The sequence below is a fragment of the Uloborus diversus genome, chromosome 10, assembly GCF_026930045.1.
Source record: "Uloborus diversus isolate 005 chromosome 10, Udiv.v.3.1, whole genome shotgun sequence".
NCBI classification, from domain to species: Eukaryota; Metazoa; Arthropoda; class Arachnida; order Araneae; family Uloboridae; genus Uloborus; species Uloborus diversus.
The window spans coordinates 133,026,572-133,053,560 of record NC_072740.1 but is presented as its reverse complement, the minus strand read 5'-3'; the positions used below and the strand labels follow the sequence as shown (position 1 = coordinate 133,053,560).

Genomic DNA, 26,989 nt, shown 5'->3' with positions numbered 1-26,989 from the left:
GTACCCATTAGTCAGTTGCAATACAAAAGATTCTTTTCGCAACTTTCATCTGTCATCAAGTTTTTCTCCAAACTTTGGATCAGGTGGGGAAACTGAGGGTAAAATTAAGCTTTTAAAGCATCTGCTAAAACCATAGAATACATTTTTTAATGTATTTTATGTACATTGAATTCGTAAAGAACATAGGTTAATTAAAAAGCAGTAGCACTTAACTTTATTGGATTGTATATGCTGAGTGATATATTCGAAACACAAGATTTGATTAGTGTATATTTAGACAAAAACTAGAAAATCGCCCTTCAAGGTGTGACGGTTGAAAATTGCTTCTACTTTTGAATGAAGCAATTGCTTGTTTGGGGATATTCTCTTTGGTAGTTGAAATTTGAACCCTATCTCCAGTGGATTACCCCTAAACTCGAGTAGATGGCGTTCAATGTTGACCACTTTTTAGTTTAATGAAAAATTATCATATAAGCTTTGTGCTACAATATGATTAAGGTGAAAAAACAACGTAAATAAAGCACAAATATTGGAAAAAATACAGCATATAGCTATTTCAAGGCTACAATGGAGCCTCTTCATCAGTGCAAAAAGCTCAACAATACAACCAGAAGTTGCGAGAGAACTGACAACAAACGGGTGGACAACGGTATTTATACCAAAGAGGGCCAACCAATAAGAATACAGGAACAAGACATCAAACAACCAATCAGAGAACGGCATGTACACTCCGTGCTCAAAGCAAGGGGAGAGACAGCCAATCAGAAGCCAGGAGACAAAAAGAGTGCGATACACCAAAGAAACAGGAAAGGCAATTATAGAAATTGCTTCCAAATATCATGAAAAAATGGAGTACTGGAAAAATCATTGACAAGAGAATGAGAATTTTTCCAAATATAGTAAGCTTCCCAGAAATCGAGGTCATAAACCGAAGAGCATTCACAAATAATTTTTGCAGATGAAAAATCAAAACAGTGACCAGAAGTCCAACAATGCTGAGCGATGGAAGAACGAGCAAGTTCTTTATGTTTAACGTAGTTTTCGTGTTCTTTCAGACAGTGCTTGAGAGCACGTTTAGTCTGTCCAACGTCACCAAGTCCACACTTGCAGGAGATGCTATAAATGCCCCAGTTGCTATGGCAATCAATGGGGTCCTTTAAGTTTGTAAATTTTATCTTATTAGCTGGAGAAAAAGCTATATCGAAACCAAATTTCTTCAAAATCTTTGCAACTTGATGACTAACTTTTGGATAGTAAGGCAAAACAATAGTATAGGAAGCATTGGAAGCAGAAACCTTTTCAGAATGAGAGGGCTTAATTAACTTATTATAAATTGAATCAATGATGCTAGGAGAATAACCACGATCGAAAGCCACTGCTTTAAGATAAGAAAGCTCAGCATTTAAAGAATTGGAGGAAGAACAGATGTTCAAAGCACGAAACACAAAAGCCTTGAATGAGGCCAACTTTTGGTTTGGAGGATGAGAAGAACATTTGTGAGGAGGTAGTGTAACAGCAAAAGGCTTACGAAACACCGACGTCATAAATTCATCATTACTTTTAGTAATAAAGACGTCCAAAAATGAAAGAGAACTATCAGTTTCCATTTCAATAGTGAATTGGATGCAAGGATCAATAGAATTTAGAGTAGAAAGTAAAAGTTCATTATCAACATGGTTTTGGTCAAGCAAAACAAAGCAATCGTCAACGTAACGAACATAGAACGAAACATTATGGTTTCAAAAACTTTAGTCTCAAAATAGTGCATATAAATGTCACTTAAAATAGAACTCAAAGGATTACCCATTGCTAAACCTTCAGACATACGAAAGTAAGTACCATTGAACACAAAAGTACTCTACTCAAGACAAACACGAGTAAGTGAAACAAGCTCATCAATCTCAAAAGTAGAAAACTGATGCTCTTGGAGTCGCAATTTAAAACAATCCAATGCCCCAATAACCGGTACATTAGTGAAAAGTGATTTCACGTCAAAAGAAGCCATCGTTAAACCATGAGGCTTAAAATAACGTAACTTCTGAACAAAATGAACTGAATTTCTCACAGTAAAAGAGTTGCTAACTAAAAGAGAGCCATCTATCGGTACATAAAATAATGGAGGCAAGGCACTTAGTATGCAGTCCTCGACATAAATACAGTTGTAGTCAGTTTTGACTCTGAATAGGAATAGGAACCAAAAGAGAGGAGAAGATAGAAATTAAATACTTAGCAAGTTTATATGAAGCAGTACCAATGTTTGAAACAATAGGCCTAAGAGGAATGTCGGGTTTATGGACCTTTGGTAGAGCATAAAACCTGGCACAGTGTGCAACAGAAGAAGTTAAAGACCTTTTTGAAGACTCACTGATGATAGAAGATTTCACAACATTTTTAATAAGATCAACCTCTCTTATACTAGGGTCTTTGTGAAGTGTCACATAAGGACCAACCTCAATTAGCTCATTACATTTATCTAAATATGAACTTTTGTCAAGAATAACAATTTGGCCACCTTTGTCAGCCTTAGTAATAACTAGATCAGGATCAGAACACAAACCTTGGATGGAAGAATTAGCATGCTTGCTAAAAGTATTTGAAGTCAATTTGGAATTAAAATCCACAGTATTGGCAATACTATGCCTAATCGAGTCCATTTGAGAAGCAGTGAGAGCGCTAAATCTAAAGGCTTTCTCAATTGGATCAACCAACTTAGGAAAAGAAGGTTTTGAACAAGAAGCAAAATTGTTATTAAGTTTGAGAGCATTAAGCTGATTTGAAGTCAAGTGTTTGGAAGAAAGATTAAGAACAGCATTCTGATTCACCTGAGGGAAAACATAGGAAACATTATTAGCATTATTTGCGAAAAGAGATTCCAACTTCTTATGAAGAATAGACCTATGCTTAGAAGTAGACTGAAGAACCCTGTTCCAACTTTTACTGTCAATCAAATCAAAATTAGAGATGGAATTAGAAAGTTTGAGATGCAAATAAAACAACTCATTTTCAATAATAGAAATTTTCCTACGAGTTTCCTGAATAAGAGCTCTTAACAGAGCTAACTTGGAGAGGAAAAGCACTTTGATAATTTTAGGAGATGAAGAAAAATTACATTTCAAAGAAATAAACTTGGGAATAATTATCTTTCGTTAAAACAACAAAGAAAGGACAAATGATCCAAAAACCTATACTTCTTCAGTCAAAGACTACAAAACCTGTTCACTTCAGACATAATAAATGCAAAAAATATGATCGAAAGGCCCGTTTAAGCCGAAGTTAAATGAAAAAATTTCATATAAGCTTTGTGCTACAATATGATTAAGGTGAAAAAACAACGTAAATAAAGCACAAATATTGGATTCTAATATTGCTGCTTTTATATATCCAACTGCTTTTATATATACTAATTTAATAACCTCATTTTTGGGCTAGTTAAATCTTAAATATCTCTCTTTTAAAAAGTTAACTTTATACAAGTTGATAGTTTCACCAAATTCTAGTATTCTACCGATATACTAGTTATCGTCATAAGAAACTCCGTAGTACTTTTCAACGGCATATTATTTTTTAAGGTTTACTGATTCATCGAACGAATAGTGTTGTGCATCCTGAATTAAAATGTAACATTGAAAAAAAAAATATTCGAACATTTTTTCAGAATGAATTTTAATTCCAGATATCACCGCAAATGTTTAAATTTCTAAATGATCATTCATGCATTTTCTGAAATATGCTGCAGCAACGCTTGTTGTCACTATCATGAAACATCTTCAAATGTTTTTCAACGAGCTGCCATTACTTCATATTAATAATAGGTGGAGATGTATTTTCTAAAAATAGAGACGTTCTCCTTTCTATTTTCTTAATTCTTTAGCTTGGATTCTTGTGTTGAATGCACATTCAGCAGAATACTCATTTTGCTTTACTCACCTTTTTTTTTAATTTTTAATAATAATTCTTTAAACTGGAAGTATTTTTTTAAACACCTTTAAAAAAGTATTTTTCTAAGTAGACAGAAGGTCTACAATGTAATATTACTGTTTCTTTTCACCCTAAATATTTTAAACCAATATAGAATGCCTACTTATTCAAAATTGTTCATGAAAATGTACATTGAATTAAATTATGTTTTAAATATTAGCAGTCATTTTTAAAATGTTACGTTAGTCACACTAATTATTTTATATCTACTGATACTAAAATAAATATTTTGCACTTTTTAAGTAGACATGACACAGATAAAAGAAAATAAAAAGTTTTGTTTGGTTCAATCATCTGATTTAGTTTTTAAGCAGAAAATAGTGCATTTTCGCGACTAACGTAACGTGAATATTTTCAGTGAAATAACCAAACTAATTAAAATACTTATCTTATAATGTATGCAAAAAGAAGTCAGTTTTATTGGGCCAACATCTAATCTTTTAGAATAAACATAGTTCTTTTAAAAATTTGCAAAAAATTTTACATTACACAAGAAAACTTAGACGCATATTTTTTGCGTATGCTAAGCCTTTTCTACAACCTCTCACGTTAGGAGCCAGAAGAAAAACACCGAATGAAATTTTTGCAAAGTGTTACTGGAATTATATACTATAAAGTATGCTGAATGAAATTATAGGTCACAATTAGGGCTTTGAGGGAAAAAAATTCCGAGGTTGAGGTTGACATTTCTATGGAATGACCCGTTACGTGACAAAAAGTTCTCATGCACAAAAATCTATTCTGTAAGTAAAATATTGTAGTGTAGTTACGATAAAAAAATAAATGCTCTGCTTTTGGAGGAATTTATGACTGTTGAACTTAAATAAGAAACTATGAAGCTTATTCCGCCAACCGCACGGAATCATTCCGCTTCAAATTTGACATCATAACATTTCCATCAACCGACGTAGCATAAAGTTCCGCAAACGAAGACGGTTTGAGGGAGGAGTTATGATGTCATTTCGAAGAGGAAAACTGCGATTTTTCTAGAATACGATCTAATTATCATGCCTCTTGGTGAAGCGTCTTTCAATTCCGAACCAATGGCAATTGGTGAAGTTCTAAACGATCGTGTTTTGCCCAATACATTTTAAATATCTTTGCTAAACTTTCAATACGAATATACACTTTTTGAAAACTTAATGACACAATTAATTTGAAATATACCAGTACAAGCTTCATTAAATAGATATGACGTCTCTAAATCACACCCCCGATAGACGAGTAGAGCCAAGTCACGAAAAGACTGGCGGCGAAAAATAAAGTTACAACTATGGCATCTGGCATCGCGAGGACACACACAAAAAAAAAAATCTTGCTTTAGGATATGAATTAAAATTTTGAAACCAATACCCACGGCTACTTTAAATTATCAAGTTTATCTTTTAAAATAATGGATATTGGTTATCTCCTCTTGAAACATAAAACGTGTCGTCCAAAACAAAAAGCGATTTTCATCATCTTACTTCACCTATGCGGTACAATGACAATAGGGGGTTGGTAAGATACGAACAGCTACAAATAATCATTCAAAATAAAATAAGTTTAAAAATGCGTAAAAACAGATGAAAGTGGTTCGACTAGTATTTTCTTCCGTCTCAAACTCTAAACAACATATTCGGAGCATGTTGTCCACCTTTCTCTGTCGAAAGTAGTTCCCCAGTTGAAAAAAGCTCGGCTGTATGGTTTTAGTGGAATAATTCTAAATTATTAGTTTCTAATGATAGATTCCGTGTGTCTAACAGACTCCCTAAACAGAGGCGGCGATTGGAACTCATAACTGGAAGGGGGGGGGGGGGCAGAAAAGAAACCGAAAAGCCATAGGTTTTTTAGTAGCAGCAAAAAAAAAGGGGGGGGGGGGGATAAAAAGGAAAAAAATTAGAGCTGGTTTTGAGAGCAGATCAGAGGTAATTGATAAAAATCTAACATAACTCACGGTTTTCTTAATTTTTTTATGAGTTATGTACACAATATTTTTCCCAGAAAAAACACTTGACATATGAATTGAGGCAGTGAGAAGCAAAGGAATGTTAGTGGCAACACTAAAAATTTGGAGATAACCAGTACAAATGGTAGGTGAACCTTCCCTCTGTCTTGGGGCTGCCCTAGTAGGTGCTGCTATACAGCACGATTTAGAAAAACTTTTCAATGAAAGCCTACCTACGACCTTATATTTAAACACGTTTTACTCAAAACTTGAAAATGTCCAATTACATCCCTTTGCTTCTCACTGCTTCAATTAGACTTACATTATTTACCCGAAAGTATGTGGAGAAGTCACAAATACTTGTTAATAACGTCATTAATTAAGTATGGCTTGTTAAAGTAAAACAATTGATTTACTAATATCTAAAAACAATGAATCCATAAGCTAAAACTTACTGCTTGTGCTTCATGATGTGTTTTTAATCATTTCTAGTTTTGGTTTCTAAACTAGAAAATTGAAAACAATTATCATAAAAAGTGGGTGGTAGCCCCCCCCCCCCCCAACCCTGCTTTGACAGATTTGATGTCGATGAAAGAGCTTCAGAAATGCTAATTATCTTCATCTCGCACAAAAATAGTCATCTTACCCTCCTTTACCCTATGTAATCCAAACTAAAGCGTTCGCAATGATATCGATAACCACTCCTGTTTGTTGTGGTAAAACTATTTACAACTACTTGTATGCGCGCAGAAGCATTTTCAAGTTATTCATTATGCCATACTTTAAGACATTAAAGATTTTACCTGTTAGCTTTGAAGATTCATATTTTGAACGTTAGCAATAAAACAGGAATAATACCTTCATAACATGAAGCACAATTTTAAAAAAATGCTGTTGTGAAGTCAAACAAGTGTTATACATTTTTCGGTTTAAGAAAATATTAATGTTTCATTAAAACATTCATTTGCCGTAGTGACAGAAACCTATACTATTTTGGTTGGTTTAAATACCTTTCAAAAAAACAGGTGTGTACATTTTCACCTCTTCCCATTAGCTCACCACAATAAAATTCGGCTAAGTATTCCATTCACGTTACGATTTAAGTCTACAAGGTTATTCCAGTTTTTTCTTTTATTCCTCTTGAAAATATGAAGGAACTATCTGCTCCATGTCAAGATATTTTAGTATTGTAACCGTCAAACATTTTCTCTAACACATCCGTTGCTTTTCCATGCATCATCTTACAGGTTGTATGTTTTAAAAATACCATGTCAACACCAACGTTTATGGCAAACATTTACAACTAATGTTAGTAACTGAACTATTGGAAATCACTATAAATGTTTTGAATTTTTACGTTTGACTTTTTACGTTAGTCATTCTGTATATAAACATTTTGAATTCAGAATTAACCCACTTGCATTTGTATAAGTTTTAATTATTTTCTAAAAAAGAACAAAGTGTGATGTTTGCTCATGGATTAAACAGCCCATTTTGCAGAAAATTCAGATGAACAATCAGATTTGCAAGACTTTATACGAATAAAAAACTAAAGTTTAAAAATAAAATATTTAATACAAAAATACAAATGTGATTAATGTATAAAAAAGTACAAACTGAAACATATTCACAATATTACAATGCCGTTGTTAGGATTTAAAATTTTTGGAAACCTGAACATATAAATGAGTATAAACAGTAAACTTACGTACAGTGTTAAAAGTCATTTCAAAATTCATCTCTTCAAGTAAAAACTTTGTGAAAGACATATTATAAATATTCTCTTCATTTCTTTGTACACAGCTCTTATAAACAATTTTATATATAAATCTCCTAAATCCTTCATTAAGTTCTACACGATTCTTTATCTTCAATTTTCTTCAAATGCGCTAAAACTTTCTCCGCACACAACTCAGGATACTTTCGAAACACATAATGAGAACCTTCAGCAAACGAAAGCAAAGTAAGCCAATCCAGTTCCTTTCCTAAAACAGAAAATTTTTAGTAAGTGCTTATTTTTTTAAGTTACATTTTACTACTAACCCCTTATGATAATAATACAATATAACTTACCATCCATACTTATGAAGTATCTAACAGAAAATTACGTCACTTTCACACGCAGAAAATGACGTCAATAATTTTAACCAGACGCTACTGTCTGTAAATTGGTTAAAATCATTAAAAATTATCAGAACTGTTAGTGGTTGTGTGTCAGTTTGTTCAGAGGTTAATGTATTTTTTATTACATTGCATAACATATTCAGGAAAATGCAGTACCTTTTTTCCTTTGCGCTAAATTGATGAATGAAAATTTAGCAATACTATTTTCATTGATTATTAACTTTTTTTTTTAACAATGCTGCTACTACAGATGCAATTTAGAATCACAACTCCTAAAATGCAAAGAGGCGCAAAAGAAGGTATTCTACCGTGCTAAATGCAAAAGTCTTATCTGCATCCGAGTTCGAAATGAGAAATTACCGTTTAGTTGTGTGCATTCATTTAATTGATACGGATGTGACTTTTTCAGAGTTTTTAAAAAAACCATTTCTCAATCACAAATGACCATAAAACTGTGTATTTAGGTAAAATATGTGATAAAGGATCTCTTAGTGACCGTAGCTTAATTTTCATAAAAAGTGCAGATACGACTTTTGCGCTTAGCAAGGCAGTATACAGTGACGTATATCGTTCGTTTGGAAGAACAGTGCCACAATACAAACTTTTAATTTTTTTTTTTCGCTTAAAGGGCTTTAAATGACGTTATCTTTGAGAAATAATGACATTTTTTGTTCCAACATTAACCACTGGAGAGCACAGCAAACTCACTTTTCTTAATGCGAATTGCCTGAAGAGTTCAATTTCAAACGCTTCCCCAGTAAAATTTCATTTCTTCGTATTGTGGCACTCTTCTTTCAAATGTGTGATACATAATTGATTGCGCCCTTTCTTTTGTTTTTGATGTATACCATGGCTGGAAATCTGAAGGATCTGTGAACAGTACGAGGGGCCCCGTACCAACTTCCCCGTATTCATCTTTCGCGGTCCGTCAATACCCTGGATGAGGCATTCTTACATCATGGGTGGGGAGACGGGGGAGTATTGAGATCCACCATGCTCTCCTTGAACTTAACTACAATGGATTTCTTTTCTCTGGGAGTAGTGGTAAAGAATGTTTATTCCAGAAACCCCTTAACAAAACGACAGTTGAAGAATTTCATCGCTGATGCGTTTAAGAAAATTAGTTCTAACCGGAATTAGTGTCGCACTATGTGTGAGTGTCAGGGACAGGTTGCAGAAATACATCAATGCCGAAGGTGGGCATTTTGAACACCTTCGGGACAAAATGTGTTATTATTTGCATATAATTAAACCTGTGATAAAAGTGTAGCTTTATAAGTAATTATCTACTGTCCACCTCTGAGAAGTTGAGCTACGGCCTTGAGCAAATCCATTTCTTTCAAGGGAGAGCAATCAGTAAGAGGAATTGTTAGGCGTAGAGTTGGGCTACCATTGCAACCCTTTTATTGGCGGGAAAATCCTGTACCACTTGCAACTTCTTACCCGAGTTATATTGTTCGCCAAATGGGTAATAACACTGCAAACTAAATTCGACAGTTCTTAAGCCATTTTTCCTCACCCCTATTTTAACAAATGGAATCGTTTAATCGGTCGGGCAGCGAAGCTCAACTTGCCAGAGGTGGACAGTACCTACTTTTGGGCCACCCTGTACTGTTACTGTAACTGTTGTTAAATAAATGCAATTAAAACTAATTTCAATAGTGGAAAAAAGCCTACATACCATTTTTTTTTGGTTTTATATATGAAAGTTTAAACTGTTTCATAAGCAAAAACTGACAAAGTGAGTTACATTACAACAATACTATATATCTTAACCCCCAAATAGAAATATACAATACCAAATTGAAATGTATAATGATAAAAATAATACATAATTTAAATAGCGAAAGCTTTACGTACAGTAAAAAATGGGTGTAACCTTACTCCGTAAATACGGTGGCAGCATTCTGCACTTTGTGTAACCTTATTCCGTCGGCTAGCTTCCTCCATAGCAATGAAGTAACTTAACTGATAAAACTGGTGTAACGTTATGAGCGATGCGTAACGTTACACCAGTTTTATCATTTGAATTACTCCATTACTATGGAGGCAGCTAGTTGCCACCGCTTTTACGGATAAAGGTTACACAAATTTTTTATAGTATAGATAATCCTGAAGAATTAACATATATTAAAAACATTTAATTGCAATGACAAATGTGTCTTTTTCAAAAGGGTCTTAGCTGATGTGGACTTCCTCCTGATAGTGACACTATTGTTTTCAACCCATTTCTTACATATAGCAGCTATATAAATGCGGTTACAGCATTTCGCCTTGAGCTATCTGAACTTATTGCAAACATTTTATATTAATATGAATGCGATACAGCATTTCGCCTTGACATGACAGAACTTATTGCAAACATTTTAAATGAATCTCCTGTGCACCTACAACACAAGTAATTTGTGAAATGCTGTTCTATAGGGTGAGGCATATTAACCGCCTGTAGTTGGAAAGTGCGCTATGTGAGTTGTGGTGGGGCCACGGTGGTGGAAATGGTAGTATACGTGCTACAGTAGTAGAAATGTCAAGGTGTGCTGTGAAGAATTTTCACAAAGGTGGTTTTTTGGTAACTACTCGGCAAGAACTTCTCATTTGATTCCAATTTCGCTAAAAGTTCGTGAGAAAATTTGAATTTTTATTGACTGCGTGCATGTAGTTCCTCTGATCTGAAAAATCAAATATTTTGCTTTTCTATAGATGCAAAATAAAAATAAAGCACTTTTTGAGGACCACACCAACGCTGTGTACACACCCGAAATAAAAGGCTACATTCAAACACTCATTTAAAAATATTGAGCATTAGAACTTAGAAGTTATAACGAAACACCGCAAAAGGAAAAATGTAGCTCATTTATCAAAAATGAATAGAAATATTAGTCAAATGTGTGCAAAAAGATTTTTTTAGAAACAATTTTCCCCAAAAGAATAATTTACTTTAGGATACTTTTGATTTCATGAGCAACCTCATCTCTCACTGAAGGAGAAAGAAGAAAAAATAGATGGCCCCCCCCCCCCTGTGGATTGTTTTTAAAACTATTAAATCCACTAACTGTAGAAGTCGGGAAGAAATTGGATCCAACTAGAAAAAAACTGATGGAAAAGACGGGACCCACAATGGGCAGTCGAATCAGTGCTGATAAAGAACCTCCTCTCGCTAATTCTGTTTTTACTTTATTTGCTGTCTCAAAGAATGAATTATAATATCAGGCAAACAGAATGTTTTCAGACCCTAATATGAAAAATCAAAAGGTATTTTGGGTCAGTTGCGATAAAAGGAAACAAACTATTACTGCACTTGCAGTAATTTTTGAAACTAAACAATGGGTGGGGGAAGACTAGGTACTATGCTAGGTATTAGGACCAAATGCACTATGTTAACCTAAAGTGTTGGGACACTTTCAAAAATTCATATTTGCTCCAGAAAAAAAAAGAGAGTAACTGTTCTGTAATTTTGTCATATAAACGGTACTGCAGCTTACAATTTCAGATAAAAACTAGATCACCCATGCATTTAAGGGACCAGAAAAAAGTTGAAGAACCCCCTTCTGATGTGAAATAATCATTTTTCTTCAACTAAAATGCGTACACACCTTTTCAGAAAACCTATTAAAGTATCTTTGGAATTAAAAACTATTCGCCAACACATAAAAAGATTAACAGTAGCTTTAAACCTCAAAATAATCCTTCAACTTTATAGTTCATCGCTTAACGCGTCAAGGAAACACGCTTCCGTAACCCTACTCTTTAGCGAGTGAAGCATTTTTTTTCTGCAATTTAAACTTTTTCGCCAAACAAACAATACTATAGTATAGTAAAAACGTTATAAACAATCACAATTGAATAATACGACAAATCAAATTATTAACTTAGATAAGTAACTATCTTCATCTATAAGAACAAACGTTGATGAAATAAGTAAAACAAAACCTAATAGAAAAATCCTACAAAATCCAATTATGTACCTTAATAACGAAAAAAAATCATTCAAAATCATTCAAAAATCAGTTCCCTGAAAACAACAGTGTAGCCGACCACGCATCTGAGCCGCTTGGCATGGTTCCTCACAGCTATCGACACTGTCGGTCAACACCCTCTCGATGAGTCAACTTACCCCGCCATCTATTAGGAATTCATAAAAATAAACAATTCATTCAACATTTAATTTGCAATTACAAATATTTCGGTCAATCTGATTTTTTAAAAAATAGCCTATAGCCTTTCTCAATAAATGGACTATTCAATAAAAAAAAAAAAAAACAATTCGAACCAGTAGTTCCTGAGATCAGTGCGTTTAAACAAACTCTCCAGCTTTATATTATTAGTATAGATTTGATGGAATATGAACTTATAAAGCAATTCGTTTCTAAATGCATGTGCGAAAAAGATATAGCAATTCAAAACTTGTCAACATTTCATAGCCAAATAGAGTTGGCATCAGATAAAAGTTCCAGTTGAATATCTTAAAAGCTTAAAAAGATATCAGCGACACATTGGGCAAATTTTCAACACTTGCCTGCAATCGCTCAGTGTTATTCCTGGAAAAAGGTATTTGTGTATGATCAATTACGATTGACGAGGTTGCCGATAGTTTTTTTGTTATTCAACTGGATTATTTAGAAGTTTAGTAGTCAAGTAGATATGGCAACTTTGGATTCCAGTTGAATATCGTAAAAACTTAGAAAGATCTGTGATCTTATGAATTTCATTCATTCTCGAAAACGCAATGAAGCATAACGAATTGTTCACAAATCTGTTTTTTTTAGGAATGACATTGAACGATTGCAAGCAAGTAAACTATCTCTAGCGATTGTCACCTATCCGAAATAAGTAAAATTCGCCTCATTAGGACACCGATATCTTTTTATGATATAAATCTTTAAGTTGCCACAGGAACTTAACTTAGCTACGAAATTTTGAAAGTCTGTTTTCCTTCACGCATGTGCAGCGAGAATATCATTGCTTCAAATGTTCATACTTCAAATTTTATAGAATTTTTATTAAAAATTTGTTTCTTTTGTATGCTGTCAACTTTTCTAAACGTTTATAAGGTATTGCAAATCTGCATGTTATGAACCAAAAACTCGTAAGCAAAATTTTTATTTTCCAACGAAATGCTTATACCTTTATGAATCTAGGTAATACTTCACGCAAATCTAAAATCATTGTGCACAGTTAAGTAATTTCTGAAATTTACCTCATATTCACAGCCATTTACGAGGAAGAGTGTTTAATAAGGATTTTTGGTTTCTTCAATTTGTTACTGTTCTTCTTAGTAAATGAGTGATTTAACGTTTATTAGAAAATGTCGACTGAAGTATAACTTACGTGACAAAGGTTACAGAGCAATTGGTTTATTTCTCAAGAAATTCTTTAAAATGCGATTATTTAAATGTCCAAATATTTTTGGACTTAGTGTGGAAGGGATTTCGACTCTTCTGCATGTTTCAACTATTGCATAGGTGTCATCATCGTTTGAAAATCACACTGCGAGAAAAGTTATTTACTTAAAGTTGAGTTATTTCGCATTTCCCCTTCCACCAAATCTACAAATACAAAATGACATGTTTCAAATAGTTGTACTTTTCACGTGGAAGGTTTATAAAACTATTAACTAAGAGCATATGATTACAAATGTATAATACAAAAACAGAAAAGAGTAAACAGCTGTAAGCTACTAAAAATAACTAAGCTTTAATTAATCAAGTTCAATTTAAAAATTTTGGTGCTTCATGCAAAACATCAGTACTATATATATATACACATATATATACACATATATATACACATATATATATATATATATATACATATATATATATATATACTGCCCATTTCATGTAAAAATTCTTTTCATTCCACCATATTTTATGAACTTTGAAAACACTTCACGCCGCTTAAAAACGATTTGTGCATGAATTGAAAAAAAATTGGATATATTTTATTTACAGCCCCTAAATTGATAATCAAAGTATACTTTTTTTGATACTGTATTTCAGGTAGCGTGAAAAAATATCTTCTTAAGAAAATTGTGTTTTAAAAAAAATACAAAACATGTGTGTTAATATAATGAAACTTTTAGAATTACCTGAAATAAGTACAATTCATTACTTACCAGGTCTTTCAAGTTCTCCATACTTGTCATAAAAGGAGATATTTTCTTGATGAGCATTCAGCAGTTCTACGACTTTATAACTTAATTCTCTTTCCACCACTTTATCATCTTCACTAAAAAAATAGAGGGTGGGGATTTTTCTTTTGGCTATCTCTTGAAACTGTTGCTCTGCCTGCAAAAATTACATTAAAATGGTCAGAATTATAACTCCACCTTGCTTGAATGCACATTAGGTCAAAAACATTTCTTGGAAAAATATGCATTAGTTGTAATTACTCATTTATTCCTACTGCCTTTGTATAACAATTTTTGCAATTATAAAAAAATCTTCAAGAAATGAGACTCGGAAATAAAAGATTAATCAAATTATAATATAATTTTAATGAAAAAATTTGTACTTTTTGAATAACCAATTTATCAAATGAAAATTAACGCACATAATTCTTATTAAGAAATAAGTAAAGCCTAGAATAATTATTACTCTAGACTTTAAAGTGCATAGTGAAATTCAGTGTTTTTGTGACAACGCCATAACTTCATCAATACTTGATCAAATATCATCAGAAAGGCATCATTTTTAAGATTTGGTACAGAAGTGGTGATTTTAATAGGAAGGATAAAGAGCACGATGGACGGCCATAAAAGTTTGAAGATGCCAAATTAGGGGCTTTATTGGATGAAGACTAGTGCCAAACAACTTTACCGATCTCAATTGATGCATTTGAGTCGAGCACTGCAGGAAAAACGGCCACAATACAAAGAGACACACGACAAGGTAATTTTGTAACATAACGTTCGACTACATGTTGCGTAGTCAGTCAAAACATACCTCGACACCTTGAAATGGGCAGTACTACTCCACCCGCTACATAGCCCAGACATTGCCCCCTACTATTTGTTTTTGTCGATTCATACTCTTGAGGATTAGCAGATCAGCACTTCCGCTCTTTTGAAGAAGTCCAAAATTGGATCGATTTGTGGATCAATCAAAAGACGCATCGTTTTTTCGTGATAGCATCCAAAAATAACCAAAGATGGAAAAAGGCCAATGATGGACAACACTTCGAAAACTGAATATGAAACTTTTTTTTTTAACAATAAAGCTAGAAACTTGAGAAAAAAATCCCTTAAAACTTATTTGTACACATATAAAAACATTTCTTTAGGTACCGTTATTTTCGAAACAAAACTTCTTTATGTTTCATATCAAACATTATAAATATTTCACTTTGCTCGACATTCCCCTTCAAAACACTAATATTTTGTATGCCTTTCTTCAAACATTTAGACATATGATTACTTAGTTTCTCCGTTCATGTTAGTTCATGGCTAGATATTGTGTGTTGAATTTCGGTTATGAATCCACCTTTTCAATAACAGTTACTAGCAGACAGTGGGAAAAAAATTCACTCTTTTAAAGAATGTTTTCGCCGATAAGCTCCTTTTAACGTCTTTTAGCTTCTATTTGGTTAGACCTTAAAAAGCCCTTCTGAAGTAAAAATATTTAATCGTTTTATTCGGGAAAAGGGATTTAACTGCTAGTGAAGAAAATGGAAGAGCACGAAAAACAAAATGAAAGAACTACGAGATAGGTTAGATATTGTAAGATAAAACTGTGATATATTAAGTTAACAAGGGAAGTGGTAGGCTATTACATACAGTATTTAACTATAATATCTTTCAGGCAAGAGTTCTTAGTAACAGAGTTCCTAGCGACCGAGTTCCTAGTGACCGAGGAGTACGACCAGTGACCGAGTTGGAGAACTCGTAACCACAGAAAGAAATTGTGTGAACGATCAAAGTCACAAATTATGCAGAAAAATTGTGTGACTTTGATCGTTCGTTATTATACTGTTCGTTACTATTAAAGCAGAAAATGCGGGAAATCTAATGCGTAGATGCGCTTTAGTGTTTCAAGATTGTCGGGAAAAAACGGAGGATTCAACTGCTATCCTTCAGGCGGAAGTTCCTAGTGACCGAGTTCTAAATCAGAGTTCGTTACATCCGAGTTCGTAATGAACGAGCTCGTAATATTCGAGCTCGTAGTGACCAAGGGTGACCGAGGAGTACGACAGTGACCGACTTAGAGAAATCGTAAGCGCAGAAAAAATTGTGTGAATGATCAAAGTCACACAAATTATGCAGAAAAATTGTGACTTTGATCGTTCGTTATTATACTGTACTAGCATTCCCGCACCCGGCATTGCTCGGGTAATGGAATTAGCAGGAGATAACAGTGCTTGGTGCACCTAGTTACAAAAACCCTCTATAATAATTACTTATTACCTATATTTTTTTCTAATTTTGGGGTGTCCCGGGACCCCTGGACTCCTTAAATATATGCTCTTGTCCTTAACCAATCCTTAACTGTCATTAACGATTCTTTTAAAGGATTGTTTTTTTTTTTTTTTTTGCAAACACAGGCCATCCACATTTTATTGTTATAACAATGTTTAAGCAAGAGAACTTCTTTGTATACAACATTTTTTTTCTGGTGCTAAAATGATTAAGCTGTTTGATGAACTGACTCTGGAGCAAGCTACATAAAATTGGCCGTGTGAAAAACATTCTCTTAAATTAATCCCTGCTACTTTATCATTTACTTTTACGATGTGAAATAAAACTTAAATGCTTTATATATTTTATCTGTGGTGATGTTCTCAAAAACTTCGTTTCCAGTTTTGAAAAAGTGAAAGCAAAAGACAGAAACATTATTAAATGACTTGAGAAAAGCCTCGAAGAATCACGTGAGAAACAAAAACAATATCAAATTTAAAATTCGCTATAGACTAAAAGTTGAGATGAAGTACTGAATAATGATTTGAATGGAGGAAAGCCTTCGAAAATAATTTAAATTTCAATTACAGGTTTATCACAGAAATTAAGGGGTTTTAATTAATTTCTCCCGAGCTAATTGATATTTCGAAAAGTCCTTCATTAGTGGATACTTTCGTAATCATGTGGACATGCCTGCCAAATTTCAAGTGAGGCTTCACCGGTATTGGCTATGCGTTGATATGTATATATATATATATAATCTCAGGACATTGATTTTTATATATATAGATTACTATTAAAACAGAAAAGACGGGAAATCTTTTCTGTCTTTATTGTTTCGAGATTGTCAGGAAAAAACGTAGGATTGAAAATAGTTTGTAGTGGCCCGAGTTCGTAGTGACCGGGTAAGACAGAAAAACCGAGTGTGACCGAGTTAGAGAACAACTCTAACCACAGAAAAAAATTGTGTGAACGATCAAAGTCACACAAATTATGCAGAAAAATTGTGTGACTGATCGTTTGTCACCGTCTATTAAAACAGAAAAGACGGGAAATCTAATGCGTAGATGCGTTTTATTATTTCGAGATTGTCGGGAAAAAAGAGGATTGAACTGCTAGTATAGAAAATGGAAGAGCATGAAGCACAAAATGAAAGAGTTACGAGATAATTTTATCTCACAATATCTAACCTGTGATAAATTAGGTTAGCAAGGGAAGTGGTAGGTTATTACAGTGTTTCCTATTAAAACAGAAAATACAGGAAATCTAATGCGTAGACAAATGTGATTTTGTAATACGTAACGCTAAAAGAGAAATGTTGTAAAAATTGATCTTATATTGATAGCAGGTTCTTCGATTCGAAAATCATACTTTATGCAAAACATCATTTATCAGAAAAACTTACTTCCCAAACGCGCGCGAACACCATTGTAATTGCTAGAAGCATTATGCCATCGAAATCATCATCCTTGATTGGTGATCTGAGAATGTATCTCATTATGAATTTTCCTGTTTTTTGAACAAATCGCCTTCCCACTGGATGTAAATAAAGGTAGGAATATAGCCATACCACTGCATATGGCTTCATTGTTCTGCAATATAAAACAAACGATTAATTGGCAATGCTGAAATAAAAAAATATTTTCACTATTGCTATAGTAGATGGAGTTCAAAATAAATAATCGTAAACTAAATATGCTATGTATAGAAAGTTGCAATGCACTTTTCATATAATCTACAGTTTTTTTTCAACGAACTTCACAGAAAAATAATCCTCTCTTGAAGTAAGTGGGCTCACCAAAAAAAAAAAAGAATTTTTTTTAGGTGAATTAAAAAATCAAGTAACAGAAAACTTATGAATCTTTCGTCGGATGAGCGGAGAAGCGAGTTTTTAATTGTCATGACGTCAATAATGTGACATTAAAATCAATCCATATCGTTTCGTTTTCGCGCACTGAAAAATGAAAATGACATGAGGCGAAAAGAAATACGCTGCATTGAAGTTTTATTTTAGCCTAAGAAAAATCAACAGTTGAAGCATTTGTGATGTTACAGGAAGCTTATGGAGGAGTCTGTTTTACTCTAAAGAATGACTCAAAATGTTAAAAGGTAGAGGAAACTGAATTTGAGATAAAGAAGTACCAGGCACTCTTGTAATTTCTGTAACAAAAGAAAACATCAAGACCCAGTGGTCTTGATGTCTGCGGTAAAGTTTGACAATGCAGATGACTTTGAAGCGGAAACACTATTTGTACAGCTCAAATTCAAAATAATAGAATATCAGAACTGTTTGAATAAAACTTGTCCCTGAGTCGGGAAAAATGAACGCATGCAAATTCAAAAAAAAAATAAAACTCGTTATTCATGAATGGGCAAATCAATTTAAATAGTTTTTCAGATATTATTTTAACAATTTATGGATCATTGACACATTGGAAAAATAGATTTTTTATATGGGTCAAAAAATTAGAATAATCTATTCATTCAATGTGAATTTTAAATGTAGCGAAAATATTTGCATACCTGTTACCCTATAGTTTGTCACAAATACGGAGCTTGGTACCCGGATAATTTTACGCTCTTTTAAAAGCCTTTTATTGCTCAAAATGGGTCGCCAAGGTGATAAATAGGAAAAAAAAGTTGCATATTGTACCATTTCTTAAAGTTAGAAAATAAACTATCCAACTCACTTCAAATGAACGTTTTACAATCGATGGTATGTAAGGTTTTAAAGGGATATAGGACTGACCAACTAAGAAGTAACCGAAGTAAACGAGGTAGAAAAATTGTAACATCTGGCAGAGATGAACCAAAATTATAGTAAACTGTCCAAAATAATCGTTGAAAAATGCTTCTTACGTCAATAAGTGTTGGACAGAATATATAGTTATCTTATCCACGCCAACTACACTTGGGCGGTTGCATAAACTGAAGTTTTAATTGCGGATCTACGAAGTAAGACCACAGATAAACATGAAGCAGAAACGTGCACGACTCTACTGAAGCAAAGATAAGCTCATACAGGGGCAACAAGGTTGGAAAAGTTACATTCAGTGATTAATCTTTTTTTGAAATATCTTTCAACCAAAAAAAGGTTTGTTGGGTTTGACGTGTAAAAAGAAAAGCGTATGAGAAATCTTGTGTAAGACGTTCTCTCCACTTAGACACATTCTTCTTGGTTTGTGGGTGCATGAGGGCTGCAGGAATTGGGAAGTTATATATATCATAAAATAAAACAATGCGTGACTTCCGCTGTTTATCAATAATGCTGCATACTTCATCTGAAGTACAGCAGTTACACATTTAGTGACACATTTTATCTTTCAGCAAGATTCTACTCCGTGTCACATCTCTAAATCGACTCGTTGATTTTAAACAGAAAGAGGAATTTCGGTGTTAAACTGGTCAAGCAACTCTACCAATCTCAATATGATCAAGAATTTGTGGTACCGTCAAATCTAAAGAAAGCGGTTCAAGACTTGGTGCCCGCGAACAAATTTGAGTTCGTTGCCGCTTTGAAGAGGGTATGGAAACAGTGTCAGAAACGATTGATGTAAACAGGTGGTAGAACCCGTATGAGAAAGGATTAAAGCATTCAATCCAGTAAAAAATGAAGCATTCTAGTACTGATATTGTTTCTTTTGAAAGTGTTTTCTCCCCCTTTAATTTGAATATTCTAATTTTTTGACTCAATGTAAATCTTCATCACTATAAACTTTTGGATTATTCTGTCTAAGATTATTTTTAATTGAGTATATTTGAAATTAAATGCACACTTTAAGGTCTAAGAAAGGTGGCACGTTCATTTAAATACCTGATTTGCACTTATATTTGGTTAGAATAAACTTTTTTCAAAAAGTGGGAAGTATTCTATTATTTTGAATTTGGGTTGTAGTTTAAGAGCTAGCCCCAAAAAATCGACTTGGCAACCGAACCGGAGAGTTTTGCTTGCAAAAGGCATAATGCATCCCTTAATGTCCCTGCGCATTGTCCGACACTTTTCCGGGGCAGTTAGGCGTGGGTGGACGCGTAAACATGACATTTTGCAATAATTTAAACCCGGTAACCGAACTGCACGACGTTTTGGCAACTGATTCGAAATAGTTTTATAAACACGTAGCAAAATTCTCAGACACCTTTCCGGGGCCGTTAAGCGAGGACGGGCGCGTGAACATGACTTTTTTGCAATCTTTAAAAACCAGTAACCGAACTGCACGACAATTTGGCACAAGACTCAAAATAGTTTTAAAACCGTAATTAAATTGTCAGACACGTTTTCCGGGCCGATCGGACGATGTTTTTTTTCGCCTATCAATTCAACACCGCGCACTGCATTTTTTTAATTTCAAAACCCACAACCGAATTGCACGCCATTTTGGCAACTGATTCAAGAAAGTTTCATAAACGCGTCGCTAAATTGTCAGACGACTTTCCGGGGCCGTTAAACGTGGGCGGGAGCGTGAAATCAATATTTTTGAAATTTTTTTATACCGATAACAAACTATGGACATTAAATTATGATAATTAGTTTTAAAAATAAAATTTAAATATAATTACATTAAAACTGCAATTTTTTCTATACCGATAAACTCTAACGTCATTTTGGCAATTTATTACAAATATTTCTCTCTTTTCTGTTCCATGTTGTGCAGCAGCAGAGTTTTCAGCCTGTGAGCAGAAGGATTATGAAAACGGTTACGGTTAGAATATAAGGAAGCTTCAGTTGCCTCGTGCGGTAATTTTTATTTTAAAAACTGTCTTTTATTAATTCATTTAATCTACATAAAATTTTGGTTGTTTATAGTTGATACCGAAAATGAAGACGACACCTGCAGCAATGACTTAATAGATGAAGAATCGGAAGATTTTGAATGCCAAAATTGTAGATGAAAATATTATTTAATTTTTTTTTTAAATTAACATTTAAAATTAAAAATTTTAATGTAAATATATTTAATTTTTTTTATAACTAATAATAATATAATGACCATAGTTTGTTATCGGTGTAAAAAAAACTGCAAAAATATCGTTTTCGCGCTCCCATCCACGCTTAACGGCCCCGGAAAGTCGTCTGACAATTTAGCGACGCGTTTATGAAACTATTTCGCATCATTTGCCAAAATGTCGTGCAATTCGGTTGTCGGTTTTGCAATTAAAAAATAGCGTGCGCGGTGCTGAATTGATCAAAGAAAAACATATCGTCCGATCGGCCCCGGAAAAGTGTCTGACAATTTGGTTACTCGTTTAAAAAACTATTTTGAATCTTCTGCCAAAATGTCGTGCAGTTCGGTTACCGGTTTTTAAACATTGCAAAAAAGTAATGTTCACGCGCCCATCTTCGCTTAACGGCCCCGGAGAGGTGTCTGACAGTTTTGCTACGCGTTTATTAAACTATTTCGAATCAATTGCCAAAATGTCGAGACAATTTTGCTACGCGTTTATTAAACTATTTCGAATCAATTGCCAAAATGTCGAGCAGTTCGGTTGTCGGTTTTGCAATTAAAACGAGCTGATGTGTGCATCACATGACTTCCTTTTACGCCAATTTAATGATAATAGCGCCTTGGAGTAAGCAAGGAAACACTAAATATCTTCACCTTTAGTTTCGTGCGAACCGAAGCAAAAAAAACGTTTTACACAGATTTATTTCCACATTATTGGCAATTTTAATGTGATTCAGTGGTTAACTCTTTAAATATCCCCAACATTAGCCGAATTAAAACCAGACTTAAAAATTAAAAAAAAAAAAATCGCCAAATTTTTCGCCAAGTTGGCGACAAAGCTTGGCGATATATCGCCAAGTGTTTGACACATTATAACACCACTTGAGTTAGCATTGAAATTAACAATGATTTCCCCCAAAAAGGTGTAAAAGACCCCCTTAGGAACATCCGAATGCAACCAAAAGGGAAGGTGCACAACTAGACCTCACTAGGAGTCTACGTACCAAATTTCACCTTTCTAGGACATACCGCTTTTGAGTTATGCGACATACATACACATATACGCACATCACGAGAAAACTCGTAATTAAATCGGGGATCGTCAAAATGGATATTTCGGGTGTCTGTACTTTCCTAGGCATATATCCACCAGTGTTTCGGGTCGAAAAAATTTAACATTGATTCGGGGGTGAGCAAAATGGAAATTAAGGCCGATTTTTGAGTGAAATTTTTTTTGCGAATACAATACTTCCTTTTTTTGTAAAAGGAAGTAAAAATTGGAGTGCGCGGTGCTGAATTGATGGGCGAAAAAAACATCTTCCGATCGGCCCCGGAAAGGTGTCTGACAATTTGGTTACGGGTTTAAAAAACTATTTTGAATCTTGTGCCAAAATGTCGTGCAGTTCGGTTGCCGGTTTTTAAAGATTGCAAAAAAAGTTATGTTCTCGCGCCCATCCTAGCTTAAAGGCCCCGGAAAGGTGTCTGACAATTTTGCTACATGTTTATAAAACTATTTCAATCAGTTGCCAAAACGTCGTGCCGTTCGGTTACCGGTTTTAAATTATTTCAAAAAGTAATGTTCACGCGTCCACCCACGCCTAACGGCCCCGGAACGGTGTCGGATAATGCGCAGGGACATTAAGGGATGCATTATATGCCTTTTGCAAGCAAAACTCTCCGGTTCGGTTGCCAAGTCGATTTTTTGGGTCTAGCTCTTAAACTATTGTAATAAGTTGTTATTTTGAAATAAATCAGAGCGAGAAGGCGCCTCTTCGCTTTCTGATTGATACTACCTATCACAATTATGTTTCCGCTTCATGGTCATCCACCATTTCTCCGTGGTCATGCTTTAGTAGAAGGTCATTAAATCGCTTTAAAAATGCTGCCGCAAATAATGAACTTTTTATTTGGATCCGCTTGAACTTATGTCCGCATGTGTGTCTGTAACCCGGTAAACCCGGAGTAACAGAGTTCGTAATATCAGAGTTCGTCCTCAGGTCAATATTTGTACCGTTGGATACAGGAGATCAAGGACAAGCCATTCCGCAATGTCTATACCTTAACATTCTGGAGACAAGGGGTCAGACATCCAAAAGTATTAAAATCATGAATTGTCAGCGGTCGCAAACGGAATCGAGTCACCACAGGTAGTGAAAGGAGGCTGGTGAGCGAAGGAAACAGGGTATGGAGCCTCCCTTAGTTTTTCCATTACGTTTCGAAGATAGTTTAGTTGATGCCGAAGGTATACAATAGTATATAAATTCGTCAAAGTTCGTTGATCGAGTACTGTTTTATCTTTTAGGTGAGAAAATATTGTTTTGCGGCTTTTCTTACCATACTAGAGGGCTTCGCCCCCGCTCGCAAAACCCCGTTTTCCACCAGCGGTGGCTCAATAACCGCCTGCGATGAGTTACATCCATGAGAATGTATTTTACGCCTGGCCCTTTTTTTTAAGGTTTGAAGGGGGTGAGACAGAGCGGAATGGCTTCTCCTGAATGTCGTGCATCTAACGGTAACAGCATTGACCAGATATACGTTGGCAATCAGGAGGAGATATGGTTAGAGACACACAGTTTAGCACAGAAATTAATAGTACAGATTTGACTTTCAATAAACAAGAGTAAATGAAAATCTTGTCTACCCAAGACAACCATTAACCCTTTGAACACCAAAGGTGAACCTTCGTCCCAATCGTAACGCATTTCATCTTTAGTTACAAGCTTTTGTTAATGTATAAAATAATCATTGCTAAAAGACCCCGACTGTGATTAGTGTAAATCGATTGCTACGGATAAAACGTAGGAGGCACAATGGTGAAATATACAGCATGTCCCCGTTTTACCTGCAAAACCTCTATTCTCGCAACAGTTGGTTCTACTTATTCCAGTTGCAAAAATTGAGGAGCTAAGGTTGGAAGCGGAAAAGAAAATTAGTGTAAAAATGCGAAATCTAACATTTTATACAGCCTCAATGTCTTTACATTTATGGAAATAAGTGATAAAGACAGTACCGATACAAGAAATTGACATTAGTAAGACCGATATTGACAGAGATCTGAAACGCAGCTTTTGTGACCTATACCACCTTACACTGGCAGTCTACCACATTTTTTGCGAAGCAATCTAGCAGCTAACAAAGGTTGAAAATTGTGTGATTTTTTTTCTTCCTTTTACAAAAAAGGAAGTATTGTATTCGCGAAAAAACTTTCACCCAAAAATCGGCCTTAATTTCCATTTTGCTCACCCCCGAATGAATGATAAGTTTTTTTTTTCGACTTGACCACACGTGGATAAGTGCCTAAGAACGTATAGACACGCGAAATATCCATTTTGACGATTCCCGAGTTAATTACAACGAGTTTTCTCGTGACATCTGTATGTACGTATGAATGTCGCATAACTCAAGAACGGTAAGTCCTAGAAAGTTGAAATTTGGTACGAAGACTCCTAGGGGGGGTCTAGTTGTGCACCTCCCCTTTTGGTTGCATTCGGGTGTTTCTAAATGGGTCTTTTGCCCCTTTTTGAGGGGAAATCATCGTTAATTTCGATGTAAACTCAAGTGGTGTTATAATTTGGCGGACACTTGGCGATATATCGCCAGTCTTTTGGCCGCCAAGTTTTGTCGCCAACTTGGCGATTTTTTTAAAAATCTGGTTTCAATTGGCCGCTGTTGGTGATATTTAGAGATAAAACTATTGAATCACATTAAAATTGCCAATAATGGGGAAGTGACATTAAATTGGAGTAAAAGGAAGTCATGTGATGCACACATCAGCTCGTTTTTTTCTTCTTCAAATCGTAAGAGCTCGCGTAGTTTTTACATTTCATATCATTTTCATCTTTTTTTTTTCAAAGATGTAGCTCTAAAATGGTTTTTGAATCAAGTATATGGAGGCGTAAATCTAACAATTTTTCCTTTTGAGATAGCTACAGATACGACTTTTGTGCTTAGCACGGTGGTGAAATTTAAATACTTAGGCTCAACGCTTCTCACAGAATTAAATACGAAAATATTTCTGGATTTTTAGGTTACAATTTCAAAGCTATATCACGTAATTTTTTACTGTACAATGCATTTCAAATATGAAATAATTTCATATGCTCAGGGAATTTGGGGGGAAAAAATATGATATACAATTTAGTAAAAAAGTTCCTTACACTGTGTTTGTATGTCCTCCTGTGTTGAAAAAAACATCAGCTTTGACTTCCAACTCAGGATCTAATATAAGTCTAAGAGCTGGATATATCGCACTGCTGTGAGCTATTATACAATCCAATCTGCAAAAATAAAAGCACCAAAAAATTTTAACGTTTCAAGGAAGAAAACTAGAATAGCGTAATAAATGTGAAAACAATTGATGCCCTGAAACTTCATAGTAAGACTATCTGTCACAAGACCATAAAAAAGATGAGATAAGTAGTGAAATGATGCCCACTTAAGGGAAAACATAAATAGCTAGTCAAAATTTGTACAAAAAATCAATATTTTTAAAGACGTATAACTCCCTCTTTTAAGAAATTATTTTTACAGTTTATTTCAATACAACATTTGTGCAGGGTAAGGCCCTTCACGGTACAGTACAAGCAAAACTGTTTTTATGCGGCCTTTTTTTATGCGTTTTTTTTTTTTTTTTTGATGCGGTTTATTAAAATTTCAATCAGGGAGGGATGCAATTGACGAAATTATTTTTAAAACGAGTGCGACGCTATATCTTCCAAATGACGAGATAGGCACCCTGATGGGAAGTCACCGTGACCTCCCAAAAATTTCCTTATTCGGGAAATTTTGTCCTACTACTCGGCAAAAATAATCACTTTGATTATTTTGATTTTGTTTAAAGATTCCCATTTTGTAAGTTTTTGGGTTATTTTATGCGGTCCCTATCCACCGCATAAAAACTGGTTTGGGTGTAATTGTTCTCTCAAACTTTGAATAAAGCATTTAAGTACGACAAAAGTAACATACAATGTTGTATGGGCTGTTCACACCACTAACTTCATGCGTGACCACTACATATACCCTTATCCGACACATATCGTGAATACATCACGATATGTATCTTTCTACATATCGTGATAGCAGAACCATGTTTCCTAATCAATTCCAAAATTTCTCAAAATCAGGGAATTTCGACCTCCATATCCAGTCTGATTTTGAATTATCTGGGTGATCATCCTCATCCACACTGTTGCGTCTTATGAATGTCTTCCTTTTAACTGTGATCAGCACATGGAAGCGCCATTACCCTTCATCACCATGTTAGATTACGTAATAGAACTACTTAAGAGATTACATAATAGCTTAGCCTTAAAAAGCACTACAAAAATAAATACAAGCATGGCCGTATAATTAAGTGTAAATTTTTTTAATAGTTGTAATAAGGAAATTAAAGTCTGAAAATAACAGCGCTTACATTTTAGTTAAGTGTTGCATAATTTTATTATAAAACTTTTGAAAACTTGTTTGGAACAAGAACGTGAGGTCACAAAAATGTTACTTCCGACAAAGACAATACCTCCATTGACACTTAAAAATTAGATTTGCTGGGGGGGGGGGGCGAAAGCATATTTTCAATGTTGTTCAATTTGAGAGATATTTGAGTGAGCGAGATTCTCCGTGAAGCGT

At 34.3% G+C, this 26,989-nt stretch overlaps 1 protein-coding gene across 1 annotated transcript in view; it reads right to left on the bottom strand.

Annotated features, from left to right (window-relative positions):
- Positions 1-7,507: 7,507 nt before the first annotated feature.
- The window catches only part of LOC129231795 (uncharacterized), a 51,558-nt gene continuing 32,076 nt past the window's right edge, over positions 7,508-26,989 (bottom strand). Inside the window, exons 4-7 of the mRNA XM_054866170.1 lie at positions 25,522-25,641; positions 17,827-18,013; positions 14,145-14,316; positions 7,508-7,890 (exon numbers count right to left, since the gene is read on the bottom strand). Of these exons, the coding sequence (XP_054722145.1) occupies positions 7,751-7,890; positions 14,145-14,316; positions 17,827-18,013; positions 25,522-25,641 (619 nt within the window). The 3' untranslated portion in view covers positions 7,508-7,750. The remainder of the gene's footprint in view (positions 7,891-14,144; positions 14,317-17,826; positions 18,014-25,521; positions 25,642-26,989) is intronic.